At 45.3% G+C, this 24,821-nt stretch overlaps 1 protein-coding gene across 1 annotated transcript in view; it reads right to left on the reverse strand.

The window, feature by feature from the left end:
- The window catches only part of asmt2 (acetylserotonin O-methyltransferase 2), a 37,014-nt gene extending 13,148 nt beyond the window's left edge, over window positions 1–23,866 (reverse strand). Inside the window, exons 1-5 of the mRNA XM_038982994.1 lie at window positions 23,786–23,866; window positions 23,416–23,590; window positions 12,803–12,932; window positions 12,555–12,623; window positions 929–1,047 (exon numbers count right to left, since the gene is read on the reverse strand). Coding sequence (XP_038838922.1) covers window positions 929–1,047; window positions 12,555–12,623; window positions 12,803–12,932; window positions 23,416–23,590; window positions 23,786–23,866 — 574 coding nt within the window. The remainder of the gene's footprint in view (window positions 1–928; window positions 1,048–12,554; window positions 12,624–12,802; window positions 12,933–23,415; window positions 23,591–23,785) is intronic.
- Between the last annotated feature and the right edge of the window lie 955 nt (window positions 23,867–24,821).

The following is a 24,821-nucleotide window of genomic DNA, read 5'->3' on the forward strand; positions in this document are numbered from 1 at the left end:
CACCACCACCATACAATATCACCACCACACAATATCACCACCACCACACAATATCACCACAACACAATATCACCACCACCACACAATATCACCACCACACAATATCACCACCACCACACAATATCACCACCACACAATATCACCACCACCACACAATATCACCACCACCACACAATATCACCACCACCACACAATATCACCACCACCACACAATATCACCACAACACAATATCACCACCACACAATATCACCACCACCACACAATATCACCACCACACAATATCACCACCACACAATATCACCACCACACAATATCACCACCACACAATATCACCACCACCACCACACAATATCACCACCACACATTATCAGTATGACAACTGAATATCACCATGACAACTAACAGGTAAAAAATATTACTATCATTATGTTTTGTTGTGAGTGCTGCTGCATAAAACTTCATATAGATTATAATAACCTTATAAATGGAAAATAATCAATTTACCTACCATCGAGGGTCAGGGTTAGGGTCAGGGTCAGGGTTAGGTTCAGGGTCAGGGTTAGGGTTAGCTTCAGGGTTAGGATTAGGGTTAGGTTCAGGGTTAGGGTCAGGGTCAAGGTTAGGGTCAGGATTAGGGTTAGGTTCAGGGTTAGGGTCAGGGTCAAGGTTAGGGTCAGGGTTAGGGTCAGGGTTTGGTTTAGGGTTCGGGTTACGGTCATGGTTTGGTTTAGGGTTAGGGTTAGGGTCAGGGTTAGGTTCAGGGTCAGGGTTTGGTTTAGGGTTACGGTCAGGGTCAGGGTTAGGGTTAGGTTCAGGGTTAAGGTCAGGGTTAGGGTTAGGTTCAGGGTTAGGGTTAGGTTCAGGGTTAGGTTCAGGGTTAAGGTCAGGGTTAGGGTTAGGTTCAGGGTTTGGTTTAGGGTCACCTACCTCCAAGGTCCACCATGGCCTTAAAGCAGGACAGGTTGAAGGCTGTGACGATGTCGTGTCCATCCAGGATCCATGTTGAGTTCATCAGACCCATAAACTTCAGCATCTCCTCCTCTGACCTGAAACAGCAGACAGCTGGCTTCACAAAACCCCACAAGGTACTGATGGACTGAAAGAATATCCTCTTCACTAGGGGTTTGAGCTGCTCCCCTCAGGGTGACATTACAGGGTACCGGGGGACAAAAGAAATAGAGCCAAACGATCCTTTGTCCCAGCAGCAGTAAGGCTCCTGAATGTTTAAACCACCGGAGGACCAATGTTCTGGCCTACAGCTAACATTGTAGTTAATCCACCAGGAGGACCAGTGTTCTGGACTACAGCTAACATTGTAGTTAAACCACCAGGAGGACCAGTGTTCTGGCCTACAGCTAACATTGTAGTTAAACCACCAGGAGGACCACTGGGCCTACAACTAACATTGTAGTTAAACCACCAGGAGGACCAGTGTTCTGGCCTACAGCTAAAGCTTCCATTATGTCCATCTTCCATTGTGTGTTATGTCTGAAACCATAACGATCCTCTACTATAGATCTATTTAGATACTGTCTCTGACTGAGGCCCTGTCTGGAACCATAATGATCCTCTACTATAGATCTATATAGATACTGTCTATACCTGCTTGGTTTTTACAATGCTACTATCCTCACTAGAACCTGTTGCAATATATAGTACATGTTTCCAAATGTAATTATAATTAATGCAAACTATTCAATTAATGCAAACTGAATTTATAACATTCTATTGTATTATGTGCTAATGTTTAGGTCCAGTGAATAAATGTTGATGCTCCTTCTATCTGTAACACAGAATGAACTGGCAGTGAGGGAGACTTTCAGAGCACAGAACCCTCAGATAAACACTAAACCCTTCAAGGTAAATTGTTAACTCTAACCCCAAACCCCTCAAGGCAAATTGTTAACCCTAACCCCAAACCCCTCAAGGCAAATTAATAACCCTAAGCCCAACACTAAACCCCTCAAGGCTAATTGTTAACCCTAAGCCCAACCCTAAACCCCTCAAGGCAAATTGTTAACCTTTACCCTTACCCCAACCCTAAACCCCCCAAGGCTAAATGTTCAATTGAGCTTTGGTTGAATTAAAGCACAAAAAGGATATGAATGTCTTGGCCTCCCGTCCTAACACTAACACATCCTAACTCTAACCCAACCTAACCCTAACCCAACCTAACCCTAACCCATCCAAACCCATACTAACCCTAACCCAACCTAACTCTAACCCATCCTAGCCTTAACTTCTTTGTGATAGTGGTCAGCATTTTCACTTTTGGATGAATTGCGTGCCCATAGTGAACTGCCTCCTACTCTGTCCCAGATGCTAATATATGCATATTATTATTACTATTGGATAGAAAACACTCTGAAGTTTCTAAAACTGTTTGAATGATGTCTGTGAGTATAACAGAACTCATATGGCAGGCAAAAACCTGAGAAAAAATCCAAACAGGAAGTGAGAATTCTGAGACTGGTCAATGTTCAACTCATCGCCTATTCAATTCCCTGTAAGATATGGATCTGTTTGCACTTCCTACGCCTTCCACTAGATGTCAACAGTCTGTAGAACGTGGAATGAAGCCTCTAGTGTGATGTGGGGCCGGATGGGAGGTGTTTCAGTCAGTGGTCTGGCAGAATGCCAGTTCCTGGTCACGCGTATTCCAAACGATATCGTCTTGCTTTCCATAACTTCTAGAGACACAAAGGAATTCTCCGGTTGGAACGTTATTGGATAGTTATGATAACAACATCCTGAAGATTGATTCTCTACTTAGTTTGACCAGTTTATTCAACCTGTTATATAACTTTTTGAAGTTTTCGTCCGAGTTCGCCTGCATCTGCGCGAGCGTTTGGACATGTGCACTAAACATGCTACCAAAAGTAGCTTCTTAGACATAAGTAATGGACATTATCGAACAAAACAACGATTTATTGTGGAACTAGGATTCCTGAGAGTGCATTCTGATGAAGTTTATCAAAGGTAAGAGAATATTTATGATGTAATTTCGTATTTCTGTGTACTCCAACATGGCGGAGAATTCTTTTTATTTTTGAGCGCCGTCTCAGATTATTGCATGGTGTGCTTTTTACGTAAAGTTTTTTTGAAATCTGACACAGCGGTTGCTTTAAGAAGAAGTGTATCTTTAATTCTATGTAAAACATGTATCTTTCATCAAAGTTTATGATGAGTATTTCTGTTATTAGATGTGGCTCTCTGCAATTTCTCCGGATATTTTGGAGGCATTTCTGAACATGGCACCAATGTAAACCGAGATTTGTGGATATAAATATGCACATTATCGAACAAAACATACATGTATTGTGTAACATGATGTCCTATGAGTGTCATCTGATGAAGATCATCAAAGGTTAGTGATTAATTCTATCTCTATTTCTGCTTTTTGTGCCTACTATCTTTTGCTGGGAAAATGGCTGTGTTTTTCTGTGGCTATGTACTGAGCTAACATAATCGTTTAGTGTGCTTTCGCCGTAAATCCTTTTTGAAATCAGACATGTTGGCTGGATTCACAACATGTGTAGCTTTAATTTGGTGTCTTTCATGTGTGATTTCATGAAAGATTGATTTTTATAGTAATATATTTGAATTTGGCGCGCTACATTTTTTCTGGCTTTTGGCCAAGTGGGACCCTACCGTCCCACATATCCCAGGGAAGTTAACCCATCCCAACCCATACTAACCCTAACCCTACCTAACTCTAACCCATCCTAACCCTAACCCAACCTAACCCTAACCCACACTAACTCTAACCCAACCTAACCCTAACCTATCCTAACCTTAACCCATCCCAATCCATACTAACTCTAACCCAACCTAACTCTAACCCATCCTAACCCTAACCCAACCTAACCCTAACCCACACTAACTCTAACCCATCCTAACCCTAACCCATACTAACCCATCCTAACTCTAACCCATATTAACCCTAACCCATCCTAACTCTAACCCATCCTAACCCATACAAACTCTAACCCAACCTAACCCTGAGCAGCGATCGGTGAGCAGCTCAGATAGCTGATGTTTAAAGTTAGTGAGGGAAATATAAGTCTCCAGCTTCAGCGATTTTTGCCATTACTTTTCAGTCACTGGCAGCAGAGAACTGGAAGGAAAGGCGGCCAAAGGGGGTGTTGGCTTTGGGGATGACCAGTGAGATATACCTGCTGGAGCGCGTGCTACGGGTGGGTGTTGTTATCGTGACCAGTGAGCTGAGATAAGGCGGAGCTTTACCTAGCATAGACTTATAGATGACCTGGAGCCAGTGGGTCTGGCGACCAATAGATAGCGAGGGCCAGCCGACTAGAGCATACAGGTCACAGTGGTGGGTGGTATAAGGGGCTTTGGTAACAAAACAGATGGCACTGTGATAGACTGCATCCAGTTTGCTGAGTAGACCACACCACCGCATTTATGTATTTTCTGTAGATGTTATAACCATGTATTGCTACCACTGTATCATCAAAGGTATTATCTAAGTGAGTTTCAGAGTATGAACATGAATGTTATATGTTACTTGCAAGATGTTGACTTCATGAACCTTGTTTCTTAGGCTGCATTGTTGTTATTTTTAGCACTTTTCTGGGATGCTGGACTGTTTTTATTGCTTTACCGGGAAGCTTATCAGAAGTGGACATGCTCATGTTTTTTATAATTGAGCTGATAGTGCAGGGTGAGCTGCACACAGTTGACTTCCTACTAGGGTACATCGCCTCAGTGTTAACAGGGTGAGCTGCACACAGTTGACTTCCTACTAGGGTACATCGCCTCAGTGTTAACAGGGTGAGCTGCACACAGTTGACTTCCTACTAGGGTACATCGCCTCAGTGTTAACAGGGTGAGCTGCACACAGTTGACTTCCTACTAGGGTACATCGCCTCAGTGTTAACAGGGTGAGCTGCACGCAGTTGACTTCCTACTAGGGTACATCGCCTCAGTGTTAACAGGGTGAGCTGCACAGAGTTGACTTCCTACTAGGGTACATCGCCTCAGTGTTAACAGGGTGAGCTGCACACAGTTGACTTCCTACTAGGGTACATCGCCTCAGTGTTAACAGGGTGAGCTGCACACAGTTGACTTCCTACTAGGGTACATCGCCTCAGTGTTAACAGGGTGAGCTGCACACAGTTGACTTCCTACTAGGTACATCGCCTCAGTGTTAACAGGGTGAGCTGCACACAGTTGACTTCCTACTAGGGTACATCGCCTCAGTGTTAACAGGGTGAGCTGCACACAGTTGACTTCCTACTAGGTACATCGCCTCAGTGTTAACAGGGTGAGCTGCACACAGTTGACTTCCTACTAGGGTACATCGCCTCAGTGTTAACAGGGTGAGCTGCACGCAGTTGACTTCCTACTAGGGTACATCGCCTCAGTGTTAACAGGGTGAGCTGCACACAGTTGACTTCCTACTAGGTACATCGCCTCAGTGTTAACAGGGTGAGCTGCACACAGTTGACTTCCTACTAGGGTACATCGCCTCAGTGTTAACAGGGTGAGCTGCACACAGTTGACTTCCTACTAGGTACATCGCCTCAGTGTTAACAGGGTGAGCTGCACACAGTTGACTTCCTACTAGGGTACATCGCCTCAGTGTTAACAGGGTGAGCTGCACACAGTTGACTTCCTACTAGGTACATCGCCTCAGTGTTAACAGGGTGAGCTGCACACAGTTGACTTCCTACTAGGGTACATCGCCTCAGTGTTAACAGGGTGAGCTGCACACAGTTGACTTCCTACTAGGGTACATCGCCTCAGTGTTAACAGGGTGAGCTGCACACAGTTGACTTCCTACTAGGGTACATCGCCTCAGTGTTAACAGGGTGAGCTGCACGCAGTTGACTTCCTACTAGGGTACATCGCCTCAGTGTTAACAGGGTGAGCTGCACACAGTTGACTTCCTACTAGGTACATCGCCTCAGTGTTAACAGGGTGAGCTGCACACAGTTGACTTCCTACTAGGGTACATCGCCTCAGTGTTAACAGGGTGAGCTGCACACAGTTGACTTCCTACTAGGGTACATCGCCTCAGTGTTAACAGGGTGAGCTGCACACAGTTGACTTCCTACTAGGGTACATCGCCTCAGTGTTAACAGGGTGAGCTGCACGCAGTTGACTTCCTACTAGGGTACATCGCCTCAGTGTTAACAGGGTGAGCTGCACACAGTTGACTTCCTACTAGGGTACATCGCCTCAGTGTTAACAGGGTGAGCTGCACAGAGTTGACTTCCTACTAGGGTACATCGCCTCAGTGTTAACAGGGTGAGCTGCACACAGTTGACTTCCTACTAGGGTACATCGCCTCAGTGTTAACAGGGTGAGCTGCACACAGTTGACTTCCTACTAGGGTACATCGCCTCAGTGTTAACAGGGTGAGCTGCACACAGTTGACTTCCTACTAGGTACATCGCCTCAGTGTTAACAGGGTGAGCTGCACACAGTTGACTTCCTACTAGGGTACATCGCCTCAGTGTTAACAGGGTGAGCTGCACACAGTTGACTTCCTACTAGGTACATCGCCTCAGTGTTAACAGGGTGAGCTGCACACAGTTGACTTCCTACTAGGGTACATCGCCTCAGTGTTAACAGGGTGAGCTGCACGCAGTTGACTTCCTACTAGGGTACATCGCCTCAGTGTTAACAGGGTGAGCTGCACACAGTTGACTTCCTACTAGGTACATCGCCTCAGTGTTAACAGGGTGAGCTGCACACAGTTGACTTCCTACTAGGGTACATCGCCTCAGTGTTAACAGGGTGAGCTGCACACAGTTGACTTCCTACTAGGTACATCGCCTCAGTGTTAACAGGGTGAGCTGCACACAGTTGACTTCCTACTAGGGTACATCGCCTCAGTGTTAACAGGGTGAGCTGCACACAGTTGACTTCCTACTAGGTACATCGCCTCAGTGTTAACAGGGTGAGCTGCACACAGTTGACTTCCTACTAGGGTACATCGCCTCAGTGTTAACAGGGTGAGCTGCACACAGTTGACTTCCTACTAGGGTACATCGCCTCAGTGTTAACAGGGTGAGCTGCACACAGTTGACTTCCTACTAGGGTACATCGCCTCAGTGTTAACAGGGTGAGCTGCACGCAGTTGACTTCCTACTAGGGTACATCGCCTCAGTGTTAACAGGGTGAGCTGCACACAGTTGACTTCCTACTAGGTACATCGCCTCAGTGTTAACAGGGTGAGCTGCACACAGTTGACTTCCTACTAGGGTACATCGCCTCAGTGTTAACAGGGTGAGCTGCACACAGTTGACTTCCTACTAGGGTACATCGCCTCAGTGTTAACAGGGTGAGCTGCACACAGTTGACTTCCTACTAGGGTACATCGCCTCAGTGTTAACAGGGTGAGCTGCACACAGTTGACTTCCTACTAGGTACATCGCCTCAGTGTTAACAGGGTGAGCTGCACACAGTTGACTTCCTACTAGGGTACATCGCCTCAGTGTTAACAGGGTGAGCTGCACACAGTTGACTTCCTACTAGGTACATCGCCTCAGTGTTAACAGGGTGAGCTGCACACAGTTGACTTCCTACTAGGGTACATCGCCTCAGTGTTAACAGGGTGAGCTGCACGCAGTTGACTTCCTACTAGGGTACATCGCCTCAGTGTTAACAGGGTGAGCTGCACACAGTTGACTTCCTACTAGGTACATCGCCTCAGTGTTAACAGGGTGAGCTGCACACAGTTGACTTCCTACTAGGGTACATCGCCTCAGTGTTAACAGGGTGAGCTGCACACAGTTGACTTCCTACTAGGTACATCGCCTCAGTGTTAACAGGGTGAGCTGCACACAGTTGACTTCCTACTAGGGTACATCGCCTCAGTGTTAACAGGGTGAGCTGCACACAGTTGACTTCCTACTAGGGTACATCGCCTCAGTGTTAACAGGGTGAGCTGCACACAGTTGACTTCCTACTAGGGTACATCGCCTCAGTGTTAACAGTATAACTCCGGTTCATCGTGATTACAATAGCAGAAGGATGCATTCAGGGCATAAATGAAGTCACTTCCATTGTGTCTGCCAACGCCGCTGGGCTAATGTACATTTACTGGAGCATTATGAAGTCACTTCCATTGTGTCTGCCAACGCCGCTGGGCTAATGTACATTTACTGGAGCATTATGACAACTCAGCGACACAATGGTAGGGATTCACTGAGCTGGGCTTGATAAGTCAGTCTCAACGCAGCCTTGAAATGCGTTGAGTCCAGGAGCCCAGATGATTTGGATGGACTCCTTCATTCCTGTAGAGCATCATCTGTTTCCAGAAGGTGCGGAAGTTATCTATAAAAGTCATTCCAACGGAGCTACGGTAATCTTTTGGCCAGGTGTGTAATGCCAGTAGCCTGCTGAATTTTTCACACCCGCGGCCCAACGATGTTACCGGACCTGAAATAATTGGTCGCTTTTCAAATCAAATCAAAGTTTATTTGTCACGTGCCCCGAATACAACAGGTGTAGACCTTGCAGTGAAATGCTTACTTACAGGCTCTAACCAATAGTTGAAAAAAAAGGTGTGTGTGTGTGTGTGTGTGTGTGTGTGTGTGTGTGTGTGTGTGTGTGTGTGTGTGTGTGTGTGTGTGTGTGTGTGTGTGTGTGTGTGTGTGTGTGTGTGTGTGTGTGTGTGTGTGTGTGTGTGTGTGTGTGTAGGTAAGTAAAGAAATAAAACAACAGTAAAAAGACATTTGAAAATAAGAGTAGCAAGGCTATATACATACACCGGTTAGGCAGACTTATTGAGGTAGTATGTACATGTAGATATGGTTAAAGTGACTATGCATATATGATGAACAGAGAGTAGCAGTAGCGTAAAGAGAGGTTGGCAGGTGGTGGGTGGTAGGTGGTGGGACACAATGCAGATAGCCCGGTTAGCCAATGTGCGGGAACACTGGTTGGTCGGGCCAATTGAGGTAGTATGTACATGAATGTATAGTTAAAGTGACTATGCATATAAGATAAACAGAGAGTAGCAGCAGCGTAAAAGAGGGGTTGGGCACACAATGCAAATAGTCCGGGTAATCATTTGGTTACATGTTCAGGAGTCTTGGGGCTTGGGGGTAAAAACTGTTGAGAAGCCTTTTTGTCTTAGACTTGGCACTCCGGTACAGCTTGCCATGCGGTAGTAGAGAGAACAGTCTATGACTGGGGTGGCTGGGGTCTTTGACAATTTTTAGGGCCTTCCTCTGACACCGCCTTGTGTAGAGGTCCTGGATGGCAGGCTGCTTTGCCCCAGTGATGTACTGGGCCGGACGCACTACCCTCTGAAGTGCCTTGTGTTCTGAGGCCGAGCAATTTCCGTACCAGGCAGTGATGCAACCGGTCAGGATGCTCTCGATGTTGCAGCTGAGGACCTCAGGACCCATGCAAAATCTTTTTAGTTTCCTGAGGGGGAATAGGCTTTGTCGTGCCCTCTTCACGACTGTCTTGGTGTGTTTGGACCATTCTAGTTTGTTGTTGATGTGGACACCAAGGAATTTGAAGCTCTCAACCTGCAACACTACAGCCCCGTCAGCCCCGGGATGACAGCCCCGGGATGTGCTCGGTGCTCCTTTTCCTGTAGTCCAGGAAATCTTTCAGTGCTAGAATCAGCTCTTTAAAATCAATTTTCAGAAGTTCCGAGCTAGCCCTCCTGATGTTGTTTCACATCACATGGACCACGATAGCGTCATCTCCAGGCATCTGTCATAGAATGGTCGGAAGCAGCCTTGCAATGTCCTGTACTCAAGGATAGTACAGGGTTTTTACCCTGGGAACCAAGATGTTTCTTACCATAGAGTTGCCGATGACGACAGCTGGTGTAATGGCTGAGGAGATCCGTCCGTTCTTTCGCCTGAAAAGCGGTGGGGCCCGATGGACCCAAGCCAGCTGTATTATCCATCGTGGATGATGAATGAGCCGGAGTCTCAGACAGCCTCACGGTCTGATGAGGGTGGGGGTTCTGAGGATCTGAACTCGAGGTAGAAGCCACTGGAGAGGGAGACAGACCAGATTCAATCTCAAATTGGAAGCCCCCAGGGAAAGAAGGTGCCGGAACCTCAGAATCCAGGGCGGTGAAGCTGTTTCTGGTCTGTGTCTGGTCTGGGCTTAACATCTCCAAGGAGGACCCCGTTGCCACAGGATGCTGTTTTCGACATCCATGGCGAGTGATATCGCCATGGCTGGTTGGTAGGAATCGAAAACAGGAAATCCCCCAAGTCATCCAAGAGCATCCTACTAGCTCTATTCTCCAGGGAAGGGGGAGACCCTTCGGGGAGGGATCCCTGCAGAGTACCGGCCAGTCGGCTGTGGAGAACAGACACGGTGGCAACACTTTCACCAGGCCAGAGCGGCGTTACGCTACTGGGGTGGAAGAGAAAGAAAAAGCAGGCGGGCGTGGATTCCCCAGTAACTTGTGTAGGAATCCCCAGTAACTTGTTTAGGAATCCCCAGTAACTTGTGTAGGAATCCCCAGTAACTTGTGTAGGAATCCCCAGTAACTTGTGTAGGATTCCCCAGTAACTTGTGTAGGAATCCCCAGTAACTTGTGTAGGAATCCCCAGTAACTTGTGTAGGAATCCCCAGTAACTTGTGTAGGAATCCCCAGTAACTTGTGTAGGAATCCCCAGTAACTTGTGTAGGAATCCCCAGTAGGTTTTGTACTTGTTTGCTTAGAGTAGCCACTTCGTCCCGGTAGTCCTTTGCAAGCAAACAGCTGTTACATTGAAAGTCCAGGCGGTTCACATTGTCCGGGAATAAAGGAAAAAAACGCAGCTCCTGCAGCACTGAAAATGTTCAATAGCGACCTCCATTTGAGACTACCGGCCAGCTAGGCTTCTTTGTCTCTCCCCTTACATAGAATTCACAACTAAGTGAACAAAAAGAGCTCACACAAATTGCAAAATCCGATAAGCAGAAATGTGTCCTCCTTTAACTTCTTTCACAGCGGTGAGCACAAAAGCAGTGTCTTTGGACATACTGTTGGTAGCAGCATCGGCTAACGTTGGTAGCTGGCTATACAATGCAGTTCCAGCCAGGTCAGGCTGCAGGGAAAAAGCAGCAGGGAATACAGCCACAATTAGCATGGGACACCTCCACGGCCCCAGCCACAAGGGCTAACCGCGTTGCGGGCTGTGTTCAAGCTGTTTGTGGAAAACCCTGCTAGCTTGATACTGATAGCTACCAGCTAGGCTAGTAGCTAGCTACGCAACTTCAGACTTTGAGACGTAATAATAGTAGGGATTACTTGAGACAGGAGGGCAGTACCCTCCTTTCTAGCCATAGCAGAGCTAGTAAAAGAGCATAAGAGTCCATTTCTAAGAGCTGCCTTGTAGTCATTAGATAGTTTTCACGTGCCAATATCATTTGGGCGAATTCCATCATTCCTGAAAAGCGTTTTCTGTTTCCAAAAAGGTATCAAAATTGTCAATAAAATAAATGCCTGGGATCGCCAGTAGACCTTCAGCCAGTCATGTGTCTACTGAGTCTGCCACTTCTATGACCCAGCGGAGGAAGACGGACAGAGATGAACCGACACTTCTTTAAGTCAACAGCCAAAGGGACAGAGTTGTTGGTGGTCCAGGCTGTGCCCAGGCAGTTGATTGACTAGGACAGGGAGTGGTAGCTGGAGGGGCATCCACAGCCATGGAGGGAACATTTAAGTCCCCGGGAGAAGAAAGGGGCTCAAAGCAATTTGAGAGTCTTAAGTCCGGACGCGGGAGAAGAAAGCAGGAACGCCCAGAACGATTCTACTCCTTCTTTCTGGTTCCGACACGCATCCATTCATGCTCACCTGGAGTCGAACAATGAGCAGCCATAGTCCAGGAACGTTCCATTATGATCCTTTTTGATAGGAAGCATTTAAAGATGCCGATAGTCTCATAGAATCTTTATTCAGTTCAAGACGATTGGTCAAAAATTGCATTTATTCATGAAGAGTAACAATCCTTTCTTTAGCTGCATTAAGTTCAATACATTTTTCACAAATGAAGGTATCCATCGGACCTTTCCCCGTGACAACTACGAACATGTCGCAGATTATACACTTAATAGCACGCGAGTCCCCAGCAGATTCAAAATAGTTTTCACTGCTGAACACCGTTAGTCTAAGGGAACAAACATTGCCCGGCTCCGCCATAATACCTGTCTCCTACCAAACCTTTTGATAGCTAGGTAAGATTCAAGATCTTGAGTTGACAATGGTAGATGAGTAAAAATGTAAAAAGCAGACATTGAACATCCCTTTGAGCAAGGTGAAGTTATGAATTACACGTTGGATGGTGTATCAATAGACCCAGTCACTACAAAGATACAGGCGTCCTTCCTAACTCCGTTGCCGGAGAGGAAGGAAACCACTCAGGTTTCCATACTAACCAATACTAATCCTAACGTATACTAACCAATACTAACCCTAACCCATACTAGGATATATTTGAAGTTACTTGCACTTGTTATTGTGTTGTGCTGTTGGCCTCTCTGTCAGCAATACATACCATATTGAATATAGTTATAATTCCCCTACTTCCTTGATAATGATGATACAAAGTCCACCTACCTGTAGATGGTTTGGAAGATGTCTTCAGGTGAGATGCCAAATGTTTTTTCATTTTGGTTTTTCCCCTCTCTGTAAGACATCAAACACAATGTCCGTCAGCTGAGAAGCATATGAAAACATAACCCTGATAAACTGTGGTAATGCAACGGTTTATGGGAGGTAGATGAACAGGAAACTCTTCATTTCTATTTTCTCTACAACTAGTACATCTTCATACAGCGTCTGTTGTTGTATTGTTGTTTAGCCACCTGACAGCGTGCACCATGTTGTTCCACAGAGGGTAGATGGTCTGTGATTGGTAGATGATCATGTCATGAAGAGACTTGGCGCTGCCCTTGGCCAGGTAGAGGTTGGCCACATCAGTACTGCTGTAACAGGCTAGAACCAAGAGAAAAGTAAAAACATTAATGCTATAATATGCTGAACTAAGATAACAGTACTGCTGTAACACTAGAACCAAGAGGACATTACTGCTGTAACACTAGAACAGTACTGCTGTAACACTAGAACCAAGAGAAAAGTAAAAACATTACTGCTATAACATGCTGAACTAAGATAACAGTACTGCTGTAACACTAGAACCAAGACAACAGTACTGCTGTAACACTCTAGTACCAAGAGAACAGTACTGCTGTAACACTCTAGTACCAAGAGAACAGTACTGCTGTAACACTAGAACCAAGAGAACAGTACTGCTGTAACACTCTAGTACCAAGAGAACAGTACTGCTGTAACACTCTAGTACCAAGAGAACAGTACTGCTGTAACACTCTAGTACCAAGAGAACAGTACTGCTGTAACACTAGAACCAAGACAACAGTACTGCTGTAACACTCTAGTACCAAGAGAACAGTACTGCTGTAACACTCTAGTACCAAGACAACAGTACTGCTGTAACACTAGAACCAAGAGAACAGTACTGCTGTAACAATCTAGTACCAAGACAACAGTACTGCTGTAACACTAGAACCAAGACAACAGTACTGCTGTAACACTAGAACCAAGAGAACAGTACTGCTGTAACACTAGATCCAAGAGAACAGTACTGCTGTAACACTCTAGTACCAAGACAACAGTACTGCTGTAACACTAGATCCAAGAGAACAGTACTGCTGTAACACTCTAGTACCAAGACAACAGTACTGCTGTAACACTAGAACCAAGACAACAGTACTGCTGTAACACTCTAGTACCAAGACAACAGTACTGCTGTAACACTAGAACCAAGAGAACATTACTGCTGTAACACTAGAACCAAGAGAACAGTACTGCTGTAACACTAGAACCAAGAGAACAATACTGCTGTAACACTCTAGTACCAAGACAACAGTACTGCTGTAACACTAGAACCAAGACAACAGTACTGCTGTAACACTCTAGTACCAAGAGAACAGTACTGCTGTAACACTCTAGTACCAAGACAACAGTACTGCTGTAACACTCTAGTACCAAGACAACAGTACTGCTGTAACACTAGAACCAAGAGAACATTACTGCTGTAACACTAGAACCAAGAGAACAGTACTGCTGTAACACTAGAACTAAGATAACATTACTGCTGTAACACTAGAACCAAGAGAACAGTACTGCTGTAACACTCTAGTACCAAGACAACAGTACTGCTGTAACACTAGAACCAAGACAACAGTACTGCTGTAACACTCTAGTACCAAGACAACAGTACTGCTGTAACACTAGAACCAAGACAACAGTACTGCTGTAACACTCTAGTACCAAGACAACAGTACTGCTGTAACACTAGAACCAAGAGAACATTACTGCTGTAACACTAGAACCAAGAGAACAGTACTGCTGTAACACTCTAGTACCAAGACAACAGTACTGCTGTAACACTAGAACCAAGACAACAGTACTGCTGTAACACTAGATCCAAGAGAACAGTACTGCTGTAACACTCTAGTACCAAGACAACAGTACTGCTGTAACACTAGATCCAAGAGAACAGTACTGCTGTAACACTCTAGTACCAAGACAACAGTACTGCTGTAACACTAGAACCAAGACAACAGTACTGCTGTAACACTCTAGTACCAAGACAACAGTACTGCTGTAACACTAGAACCAAGAGAACATTACTGCTGTAACACTAGAACCAAGAGAACAGTACTGCTGTAACACTAGAACCAAGAGAACAATACTGCTGTAACACTCTAGTACCAAGACAACAGTACTGCTGTAACACTAGAACCAAGACAACAGTACTGCTGTAACACTCTAGTACCAAGAGAACAGTACTGCTGTAACACTCTAGTACCAAGACAACAGTACTGCTGTAACACTCTAGTACCAAGACAACAGTACTGCTGTAACACTAGAACCAAGAGAACATTACTGCTGTAACACTAGAACCAAGAGAACAGTACTGCTGTAACACTAGAACTAAGATAACATTACTGCTGTAACACTAGAACCAAGAGAACAGTACTGCTGTAACACTAGAACCAAGACAACAGTACTGCTGTAACACTCTAGTACCAAGACAACAGTACTGCTGTAACACTAGAACCAAGAGAACAGTACTGCTGTAACACTAGAACCAAGACAACAGTACTGCTGTAACACTAGAACCAAGACAACAGTACTGCTGTAACACTCTAGTACCAAGACAACAGTACTGCTGTAACACTATAACCAAGAGAACATTACTGCTGTAACACTAGAACCAAGAGAACAGTACTGCTGTAACACTCTAGTACCAAGACAACAGTACTGCTGTAACACTCTAGTACCAAGACAACAGTACTGCTGTAACACTCTAGTACCAAGACAACAGTACTGCTGTAACACTAGATCCAAGAGAACATTACTGCTGTAACACTAGAACCAAGAGAACAGTACTGCTGTAACACTAGAACCAAGACAACAGTACTGCTGTAACACTCTAGTACCAAGACAACAGTACTGCTGTAACACTAGTACCAAGACAACAGTACTGCTGTAACACTCTAGTACCAAGACAACAGTACTGCTGTAACACTAGATCCAAGAGAACAGTACTGCTGTAACACTCTAGTACCAAGAGAACAGTACTGCTGTAACACTAGAACCAAGACAACAGTACTGCTGTAACACTAGAACCAAGACAACAGTACTGCTGTAACACTAGAACCAAGAGAACATTACTGCTGTAACACTCTAGTACCAAGACAACAGTACTGCTGTAACACTCTAGTACCAAGACAACAGTACTGCTGTAACACTCTAGTACCAAGAGAACAGTACTGCTGTAACACTCTAGTACCAAGACAACAGTACTGCTGTAACACTAGAACCAAGAGAACAATACTGCTGTAACACTAGAACCAAGACAACAGTACTGCTGTAACACTAGAACCAAGAGAACAGTACTGCTGTAACACTCTAGTACCAAGACAACAGTACTGCTGTAACACTAGAACCAAGACAACAGTACTGCTGTAACACTCTAGTACCAAGACAACAGTACTGCTGTAACACTAGATCCAAGAGAACATTACTGCTGTAACACTAGAACCAAGAGAACATTACTGCTGTAACACTAGATCCAAGAGAACAGTACTGCTGTAACACTCTAGTACCAAGACAACAGTACTGCTGTAACACTAGAACCAAGAGAACATTACTGCTGTAACACTAGAACCAAGAGAACAGTACTGCTGTAACACTAGAACCAAGAGAACAATACTGCTGTAACACTCTAGTACCAAGACAACAGTACTGCTGTAACACTAGAACCAAGAGAACAGTACTGCTGTAACACTAGAACCAAGACAACAGTACTGCTGTAACACTAGAACCAAGACAACAGTACTGCTGTAACACTAGAACCAAGACAACAGTACTGCTGTAACACTCTAGTACCAAGACAACAGTACTGCTGTAACACTAGAACCAAGAGAACAGTACTGCTGTAACACTAGAACCAAGACAACAGTACTGCTGTAACACTAGAACCAAGACAACAGTACTGCTGTAACACTAGAACCAAGACAACAGTACTGCTGTAACACTAGAACCAAGACAACAGTACTGCTGTAACACTAGAACCAAGAGAACAGTACTGCTGTAACACTAGAACCAAGAGAACAGTACTGCTGTAACACTCTAGTACCAAGACAACAGTACTGCTGTAACACTAGAACCAAGAGAACAATACTGCTGTAACACTCTAGTACCAAGACAACAGTACTGCTGTAACACTAGAACCAAGACAACAGTACTGCTGTAACACTCTAGTACCAAGACAACAGTACTGCTGTAACACTAGAACCAAGAGAACAGTACTGCTGTAACACTAGAACCAAGACAACAGTACTGCTGTAACACTAGAACCAAGACAACAGTACTGCTGTAACACTAGAACCAAGAGAACAGTACTGCTGTAACACTAGAACCAAGAGAACAGTACTGCTGTAACACTAGAACCAAGAGAACGGTACTGCTGTAATACACTAGAACCAAGAGAACAATACTGCTGTAACACTAGAACCAAGACAACAGTACTGCTGTAACACTCTAGTACCAAGACAACAGTACTGCTGTAACACTAGAACCAAGACAACAGTACTGCTGTAACACTAGAACCAAGACAACAGTACTGCTGTAACACTAGAACCAAGACAACAGTACTGCTGTAACACTAGAACCAAGAGAACAGTACTGCTGTAACACTAGAACCAAGACAACAGTACTGCTGTAACACTCTAGTACCAAGACAACAGTACTGCTGTAACACTAGAACCAAGACAACAGTACTGCTGTAACACTAGAACCAAGACAACAGTACTGCTGTAACACTAGAACCAAGACAACAGTACTGCTGTAACACTCTAGTACCAAGACAACAGTACTGCTGTAACACTAGAACCAAGACAACAGTACTGCTGTAACACTCTAGTACCAAGACAACAGTACTGCTGTAACACTAGAACCAAGTGAACAGTACTGCTGTAACACTAGAACCAAGACAACAGTACTGCTGTAACACTCTAGTACCAAGACAACAGTACTGCTGTAACACTAGAACCAAGTGAACAGTACTGCTGTAACACTAGATCCAAGAGAACAGTACTGCTGTAACACTCTAGTACCAAGACAACAGTACTGCTGTAACACTAGATCCAAGAGAACAGTACTGCTGTAACACTAGAACCAAGACAACAGTACTGCTGTAACACTAGAACCAAGACAACAGTACTGCTGTAACACTCTAGTACCAAGACAACAGTACTGCTGTAACACTAGAACCAAGAGAACATTACTGCTGTAACACTAGAACCAAGACAACAGTACTGCTGTAACACTAGAACCAAGACAACAGTACTGCTGTAACACTAGAACCAAGAGAACAGTACTGCTGTAACACGGTAGAACCAAGATAACGGTACTGCTGTAACACTAGAACCAAGAGAACAGTACTGCTGTAACACTCTAGTACCAAGAGAACAGTACTGCTGTAACACTAGATCCAAGAGAACAGTACTGCTGTAACACTAGAACCAAGAGAACAGTACATTACAGCTGTAACACGGTAGAACCAAGAGAACAGTACTGCTGTAACACTAGATCCAAGAGAACAGTACATTACAGCTGTAACACGGTAGAACCAAGAGAACAGTACTGCTGTAACACTAGATCCAAGAGAACAGTACATTACAGCTGTAACACGGTAGAACCAAGAGAACAGTACTGCTGTAACACTAGATCCAAGAGAACAGTACATTACAGCTGTAACACGGTAGAACCAAGAGAACAGTACTGCTGTAACACTAGAACCAAGAGAACAGTACTGCTGTAACACTAGAACCAAGAGAACAGTACTGCTGTAACACTAGAACCAAGAGAACGGTACTGCTGTAATACACTAGAACCAAGAGAACAATACTGCTGTAACACTAGAACCAAGACAACAGTACTGCTGTAACACTAGAACCAAGACAACAGTACTGCTGTAACACTCTAGTACCAAGACAACAGTACTGCTGTAACACTAGAACCAAGTGAACAGTACTGCTGTAACACTAGAACCAAGACAACAGTACTGCTGTAACACTAGATCCAAGAGAACAGTACTGCTGTAACACTAGAACCAAGACAACAGTACTGCTGTAACACTAGAACCAAGACAACAGTACTGCTGTAACACTCTAGTACCAAGACAACAGTACTGCTGTAACACTAGAACCAAGAGAACATTACTGCTGTAACACTAGAACCAAGACAACAGTACTGCTGTAACACTAGAACCAAGACAACAGTACTGCTGTAACACTAGAACCAAGAGAACAGTACTGCTGTAACACGGTAGAACCAAGATAACGGTACTGCTGTAACACTAGAACCAAGAGAACAGTACTGCTGTAACACTCTAGTACCAAGAGAACAGTACTGCTGTAACACTAGATCCAAGAGAACAGTACTGCTGTAACACTAGAACCAAGAGAACAGTACATTACAGCTGTAACACGGTAGAACCAAGAGAACAGTACTGCTGTAACACTAGATCCAAGAGAACAGTACATTACAGCTGTAACACGGTAGAACCAAGAGAACAGTACTGCTGTAACACTAGAACCAAGAGAACAGTACTGCTGTAACACTAGAACCAAGACAACAGTACTGCTGTAACACTAGAACCAAGAGAACAGTACTGCTGTAACACTAGAACCAAGAGAACGGTACTGCTGTAATACACTAGAACCAAGAGAACAATACTGCTGTAACACTAGAACCAAGACAACAGTACTGCTGTAACACTAGAACCAAGTGAACAATAACACTTCAAACCCATCTAACTAATAGTAATGATGATGAGTGAGAAAACAAGGGGACAGGTTCAGAGTGGTAAAGTCAATACAGTTTAGGGGGTTCACATGTCCTAGTTTTAAGTGGTAAGGTTAAAGGTAAGTGTTAGGGTGAAGGTTAGGGTAGAGTTTAGGGGTCAGGGGTTAGGTCACCTGTCCCATCTATATGTTCCTCTATGTAAAGCAATTTTAAGGAGTTAGTGGTAAGGGTCTATTTGTATTTGTTATGGATCCCAATTAGTTCATGTGTAACGGTCCTATGTGTAGCTGGTGTAGAGAGTCAGGCGAAGGACAGCAGAAGTGCGTAATCAAAGTTCTTTACTCAAAAAGACAAATATACAAAGTAAATCACGAGCCCACAAAGACGGACCGAATTACAACAGACAATCAATCACAAACACAATATGGGGAACAGAGGGTTAAATAATAAACAAGTAATTTGTTGAGTGAAGCCAGGTGTGTAAGACAAAGACAGAACAAATGGAAAATGAAAAATGGATATGCGGCGGCTAGAAAGCCGGTGACGTCAACCGCCGAACGCCGCCCGAACAAGGAAAGGGACCGACTTCGGTGGAAGTCGTGACATCATGCCAAGGCAGCAGCTACTCTTCCTGGGGTTTATTATGGATCCCCATTAGTTCCTGCCAAGGCAGCAGCTACTCTTCCTGGGGTTTATTATGGATCCCCATTAGTTCCTGCCAAGGCAGCAGCTACTCTTCCTGGGGTTTATTATGGATCCCCATTAGTTCCTGCCAAGGCAGCAGCTACTCTTCCTGGGGTTTATTATGGATCCCCATTAGTTCCTGCCAAGGCAGCAGCTACTCTTCCTGGGGTTTATTATGGATCCTCATTAGTTCCTGCCAAGGCAGCAGCTACTCTTCCTGGGGTTTATTATGGATCCCCAGTAGTTCCTGCCAAGGCAGCAGCTACTCTCCCTGGGGTTTATTATGGATCTCCATTAGTTCCTGCCAAGGCAGCAGCTACTCTCCCTGGGGTTTATTATGGATCTCCATTAGTTCCTGCCAAAGCAGCAGCTACTCTTCCTGGGGTTTATTATGGATCTCCATTAGTTCCTGCCAAGGCAGCAGCTACTCTTCCTGGGGTTTATTATGGATCCCCAGTAGTTCCTGCCAAGGCAGCAGCTACTCTCCCTGGGGTTTATTATGGATCACCATTAGTTCCTGCCAAGGCAGCAGCTACTCTTCCTGGGGTTTATTATGGATCCCCATTAGTTCCTGTCAAGGCAGCAGCTTCTCTTCCTGGGGTTTATTATGGATCCCCATTAGTTCCTGTTGCCAAGGCAGCAGCTACTCTCCCTGGGGTTTATTATGGATCACCATTAGTTCCTGCCAAGGCAGCAGCTACTCTTCCTGGGGTTTATTAGGGATCCCCATTAGTTCCTGCCAAGGCAGCAGCTACTCTTCCTGCGGTTTATTATGGATCCCCATTAGTTCATGCCAAGGCAGCAGCTACTCTTCCTGGGGTTTATTAGGGATCCCCATTAGTTCCTGCCAAGGCAGCAGCTACTCTTCCTGGGGTTTATTATGGATCCCCATTAGTTCCTGCCAAGGCAGCAGCTACTCTTCCTGGGGTTTATTATGGATCCCCATTAGTTCCTGCCAAGCAAGCAGCTACTCTTCCTGGGGTTTATTATGGATCCCCATTAGTTCCTGCCAAGGCAGCAGCTACTCATCCTGGGGTTTATTATGGATCCCCATTAGTTTCTGCCAAGGCAGCAGCTACTCTTCCTGGGGTTTATTATGGATCCCCATTAGTTCCTGCCAAGGCAGCAGCTACTCTTCCTGGGGTTTATTATGGATCCCCAATAGTTCCTGCCAAGGCAGCAGCTACTCTTCCTGGGGTTTATTATGGATCTGTAACGCTCTGGGCGTAGTGGGTGCGAAGTCAGGCGCAGGAAGCAGAGAGTACAGGGTAGTGCTATTTATTGCACACAAGCGAACATAAGCCACCCCACTAAACACAGGGTGCACACAAAACAAATGCCCCAAAACAGGGGGACTCAAACAGTCCGGAGAAAAACCCACGCACGAAACACGTCAACATAGAACATGCTCAGAGCAACACAAAACACGAAACAACTACCCACAAAACACAGGTGGGAAAAGGCTACCTAAGTATGGTTCTCAATCAGAGACAACGATAGACAGCTGCCTCTGATTGAGAACCACACCCGGCCACACATAGAAATAGACAACATAGAACAGAAACATAGAATGCCCACCCCAACTCAAGCCCTGACCAACCAAAATAGAGACATAAAAAGGATCTCTAAGGTCAGGGCGTGACAGGATCCCCATTAGTTCATGCCAAGGCAGCAGCTATTCTTCCTTGGGTTAATTATGGATCCCCATTAGTTCCTGCCAAGGCAGCAGCTACTCTTCCTGGGGTTTATTATGGATCCCCATTAGTTCCTGTCAAGGCAGCAGCTACTCTTCCTGGGTTTTATTATGGATCCCCATTAGTTCCTGCCAAGGCAGCAGCTACTCTTCCTGGGGTTTATTATGGATCCCCATTAGTTCCTGCCAAGGCAGCAGCTACTCTTCCTGGGGTTTATTATGGATCCCCATTAGTTCCTGCCAAGGCAGAAGCTACTCTTCCTGGGGTTTATTATGGATCCCCATTAGTTCCTGCCAAGGCAGCAGCTACTCTTCCTGGGGTTTATTATGGATCCCCATTAGTTCCTGCCAAGGCAGCAGCTACTCTTCCTGGGGTTTATTATGGATCCCCATTAGTTCCTGCCAAGGCAGCAGCTACTCTTCCTGGGGTTTATTATGGATCCCCATTAGTTCCTGCCAAGGCAGCAGCTACTCTTCAAAATTAAGGCAGTTCTAAACAATTAAAAACATTACATTACATTAACAACAGATTTCACAACAAATCAAGGTTGTGCCCTCAGTTCACTACTCTACAACCACATATTTACAATACAAAATCCATGTGTACATGTGTGTAATGATGCAGAAAAACGAATCCATACTTTTGTCACTTCTAGATTAGACTACTGCAATGCTCTACTCTCCGGCTACCCGGATAAAGTACAAAATAAACTTCAGTTAGTGCTAAACACGGCTGCTAGAATCTTGACTAGAACCCCAAAATGTGATCATATTACTCCAGTGCTAGCCTCTCTACACTGACTTCCTGTTAAGGCTAGGGCTGATTTACAGTTAACCTACAAAGCATTACATGGGCTCGCTGCTACCTATCTCTCCGATTTAGTTTTGCGCCCCCTCGGGTTCGTCCGGTGGAGATCTTCGTGGGCTATACTCAGCCTTGTCTCAGGGTAGTAGGTTGGTCTGTTGATATCACTCTAGTGGTGTGGGGGCTGTGCTTTGGCAAAGTGGGTGGGGTTATATCCTATATCTCCCTCTCACCCTCCCAGAGGACCTGAGCCCTAGGACCATGCCTCAGGACAACTTGGCCTAATGACTCCTAGCTGTCCCCAGTCCACCTGGTCGTGCTGCTGCTCCAGTTTCAACTGTTCTGCCTGCGGCTATGGAACCCTGACCTGTTCACCGGATGTGCTACCTTGTCCCAGAACTGCTGTTTTCGACTCTCTCGCTCTCTCTCTCAACTGCACCTGCTGTCTCGACCTCTGAATGCTCGGCTATGAAAAGCCAACTGACATTTACTCCGAGGTACTGACCTGTTGCACCGTCTACAACCTTGCAGGTAATCAATGAACGTTTGAACATCTTGAAGAACAATCTGGCGTTAATGGCCATGTACTCTTATAATCTCCACCCAGCAGAGCTAGAAGAGGACTGGCCACCCCTCAGAGCCTGGTTCCTCTCTAGGTTTATTCCTAGGTTCCTGCCTTTCTAGGGAGTTCTTCCTAGCCACAGTGCTTCTACACCTGCATTGCTTGCTGTTTGGGGTTTTAGGCTGGGTTTCTGTACAGCACTTTGTGACATCTGCTGATGTAAAAAGGGCTTTATAAAATACATTTGATTGATTGATTAAATGTGATTGTATAGTGTGAATGTTATAATGTATGTATGCGTGTCTGTGTTAGTGGTAAGGTGTAAGCGGTTCACCTGTCCCGTCTATCTGCTCCACCTCCAGGATGTCGACTCCCACCAGTACGTCCAGAAGGCGTTCAATCCCGTCCACGCTGGCGCCCAGCTCCTGGGCCACGAGCTCCGCAGACAGAGGCTTCTGGGACAGCAGCAGGAGGTCAAAAACCCCCAACTCACAGGCTGAGAAGATAACCTGATAGGTGGGGCAACAGTCAGGGTCAGGGGTCAGAGGACTCTTGCAGTCTGACAGCATCTTTTGGTGTTTACATAATGTCATTTTGTCAGATCTAAACTACATATCTGTACATTACGTTGTATTTCCAGTGGTTTTGTACCATAGGTCAGGGGATGTCAATCTACATGATAAAGAAATATTATAAAGTCCAACCTTTGAGACTCTGAATCCATTGAAATACTCCAGCAGTTTAAAGGGGTAGTCCAGTTCGCTCTGGGACAGATGTTCTGCCATGATATTGAGTCCTGATGGGGGAGGAGAGTGGGATGGAGGGGGACAGGAGAGAGGAAGGCATTACAGTGGGGGACAGGAGAGAGAAAGGCATCACAGTGGGGGACAGGAGAGAGAAAGGCATCACAGTGGGGGACAGGAGAGAGAAAGGCATCACAGTGGGGGACAGGAGAGAGAAAGGCATCACAGTGGGGGACAGGAGAGAGAAAGGCATCACAGTGGGGGACAGGAGAGAGAAAGGCATTACAGTGGGGGACAGGAGAGAGAAAGGCATCACAGTGGGGGATAGGAGAGAGAAAGGCATCACAGTGGGGGATAGGAGAGAGAAAGGCATCACAGTGGGGGATAGGAGAGAGAAAGGCATCACAGTGGGGGATAGGAGAGAGAAAGGCATCACAGTGGGGGATAGGAGAGAGAAAGGCATCACAGTGGGGGACAGGAGAGAGAAAGGCATCAGAGTGGGGGACAGGAGAGAGAAAGGCATCACAGTGGGGGATAGGAGAGAGAAAGGCATCACAGTGGGGGATAGGAGAGAGAAAGGCATCACAGTGGGGGACAGGAGAGAGAAAGGCATCACAGTGGGGGATCGGAAGAGAAGAGTCAGTGGGCAAAACAGAAAAACAGCTCAGCAGTGTTGAGTTGAGGGACGTAACAAAGAACTTTAGTTATGTTCGAGTGTTTGCTTGTCTGTTAGTTAGCCTATCGGAAAGCCAGAGAGTGGGCTATAGGTTCTTCATAATAAAGCAACCTGGACTCAGAGGATAGACGTAACAATGTAAATGTAAATCTGTCTCCCTCCATTTAGTAAGATATGTTACGTTTCGTATGGTATGTATTAATTTGTGGATGTCCATCATCCATTTCGTATGATATGTTATGAATTGCAATTCTTACAATATGTTACGAATTCCAATTTGTTGTGGCTAACGTTAGCTGGGCTTGGCATTAAGCTGAAATG

The sequence above is a fragment of the Salvelinus namaycush genome, unplaced genomic scaffold, assembly GCF_016432855.1.
Source record: "Salvelinus namaycush isolate Seneca unplaced genomic scaffold, SaNama_1.0 Scaffold139, whole genome shotgun sequence".
Taxonomy (NCBI): domain Eukaryota; kingdom Metazoa; phylum Chordata; class Actinopteri; order Salmoniformes; family Salmonidae; genus Salvelinus; species Salvelinus namaycush.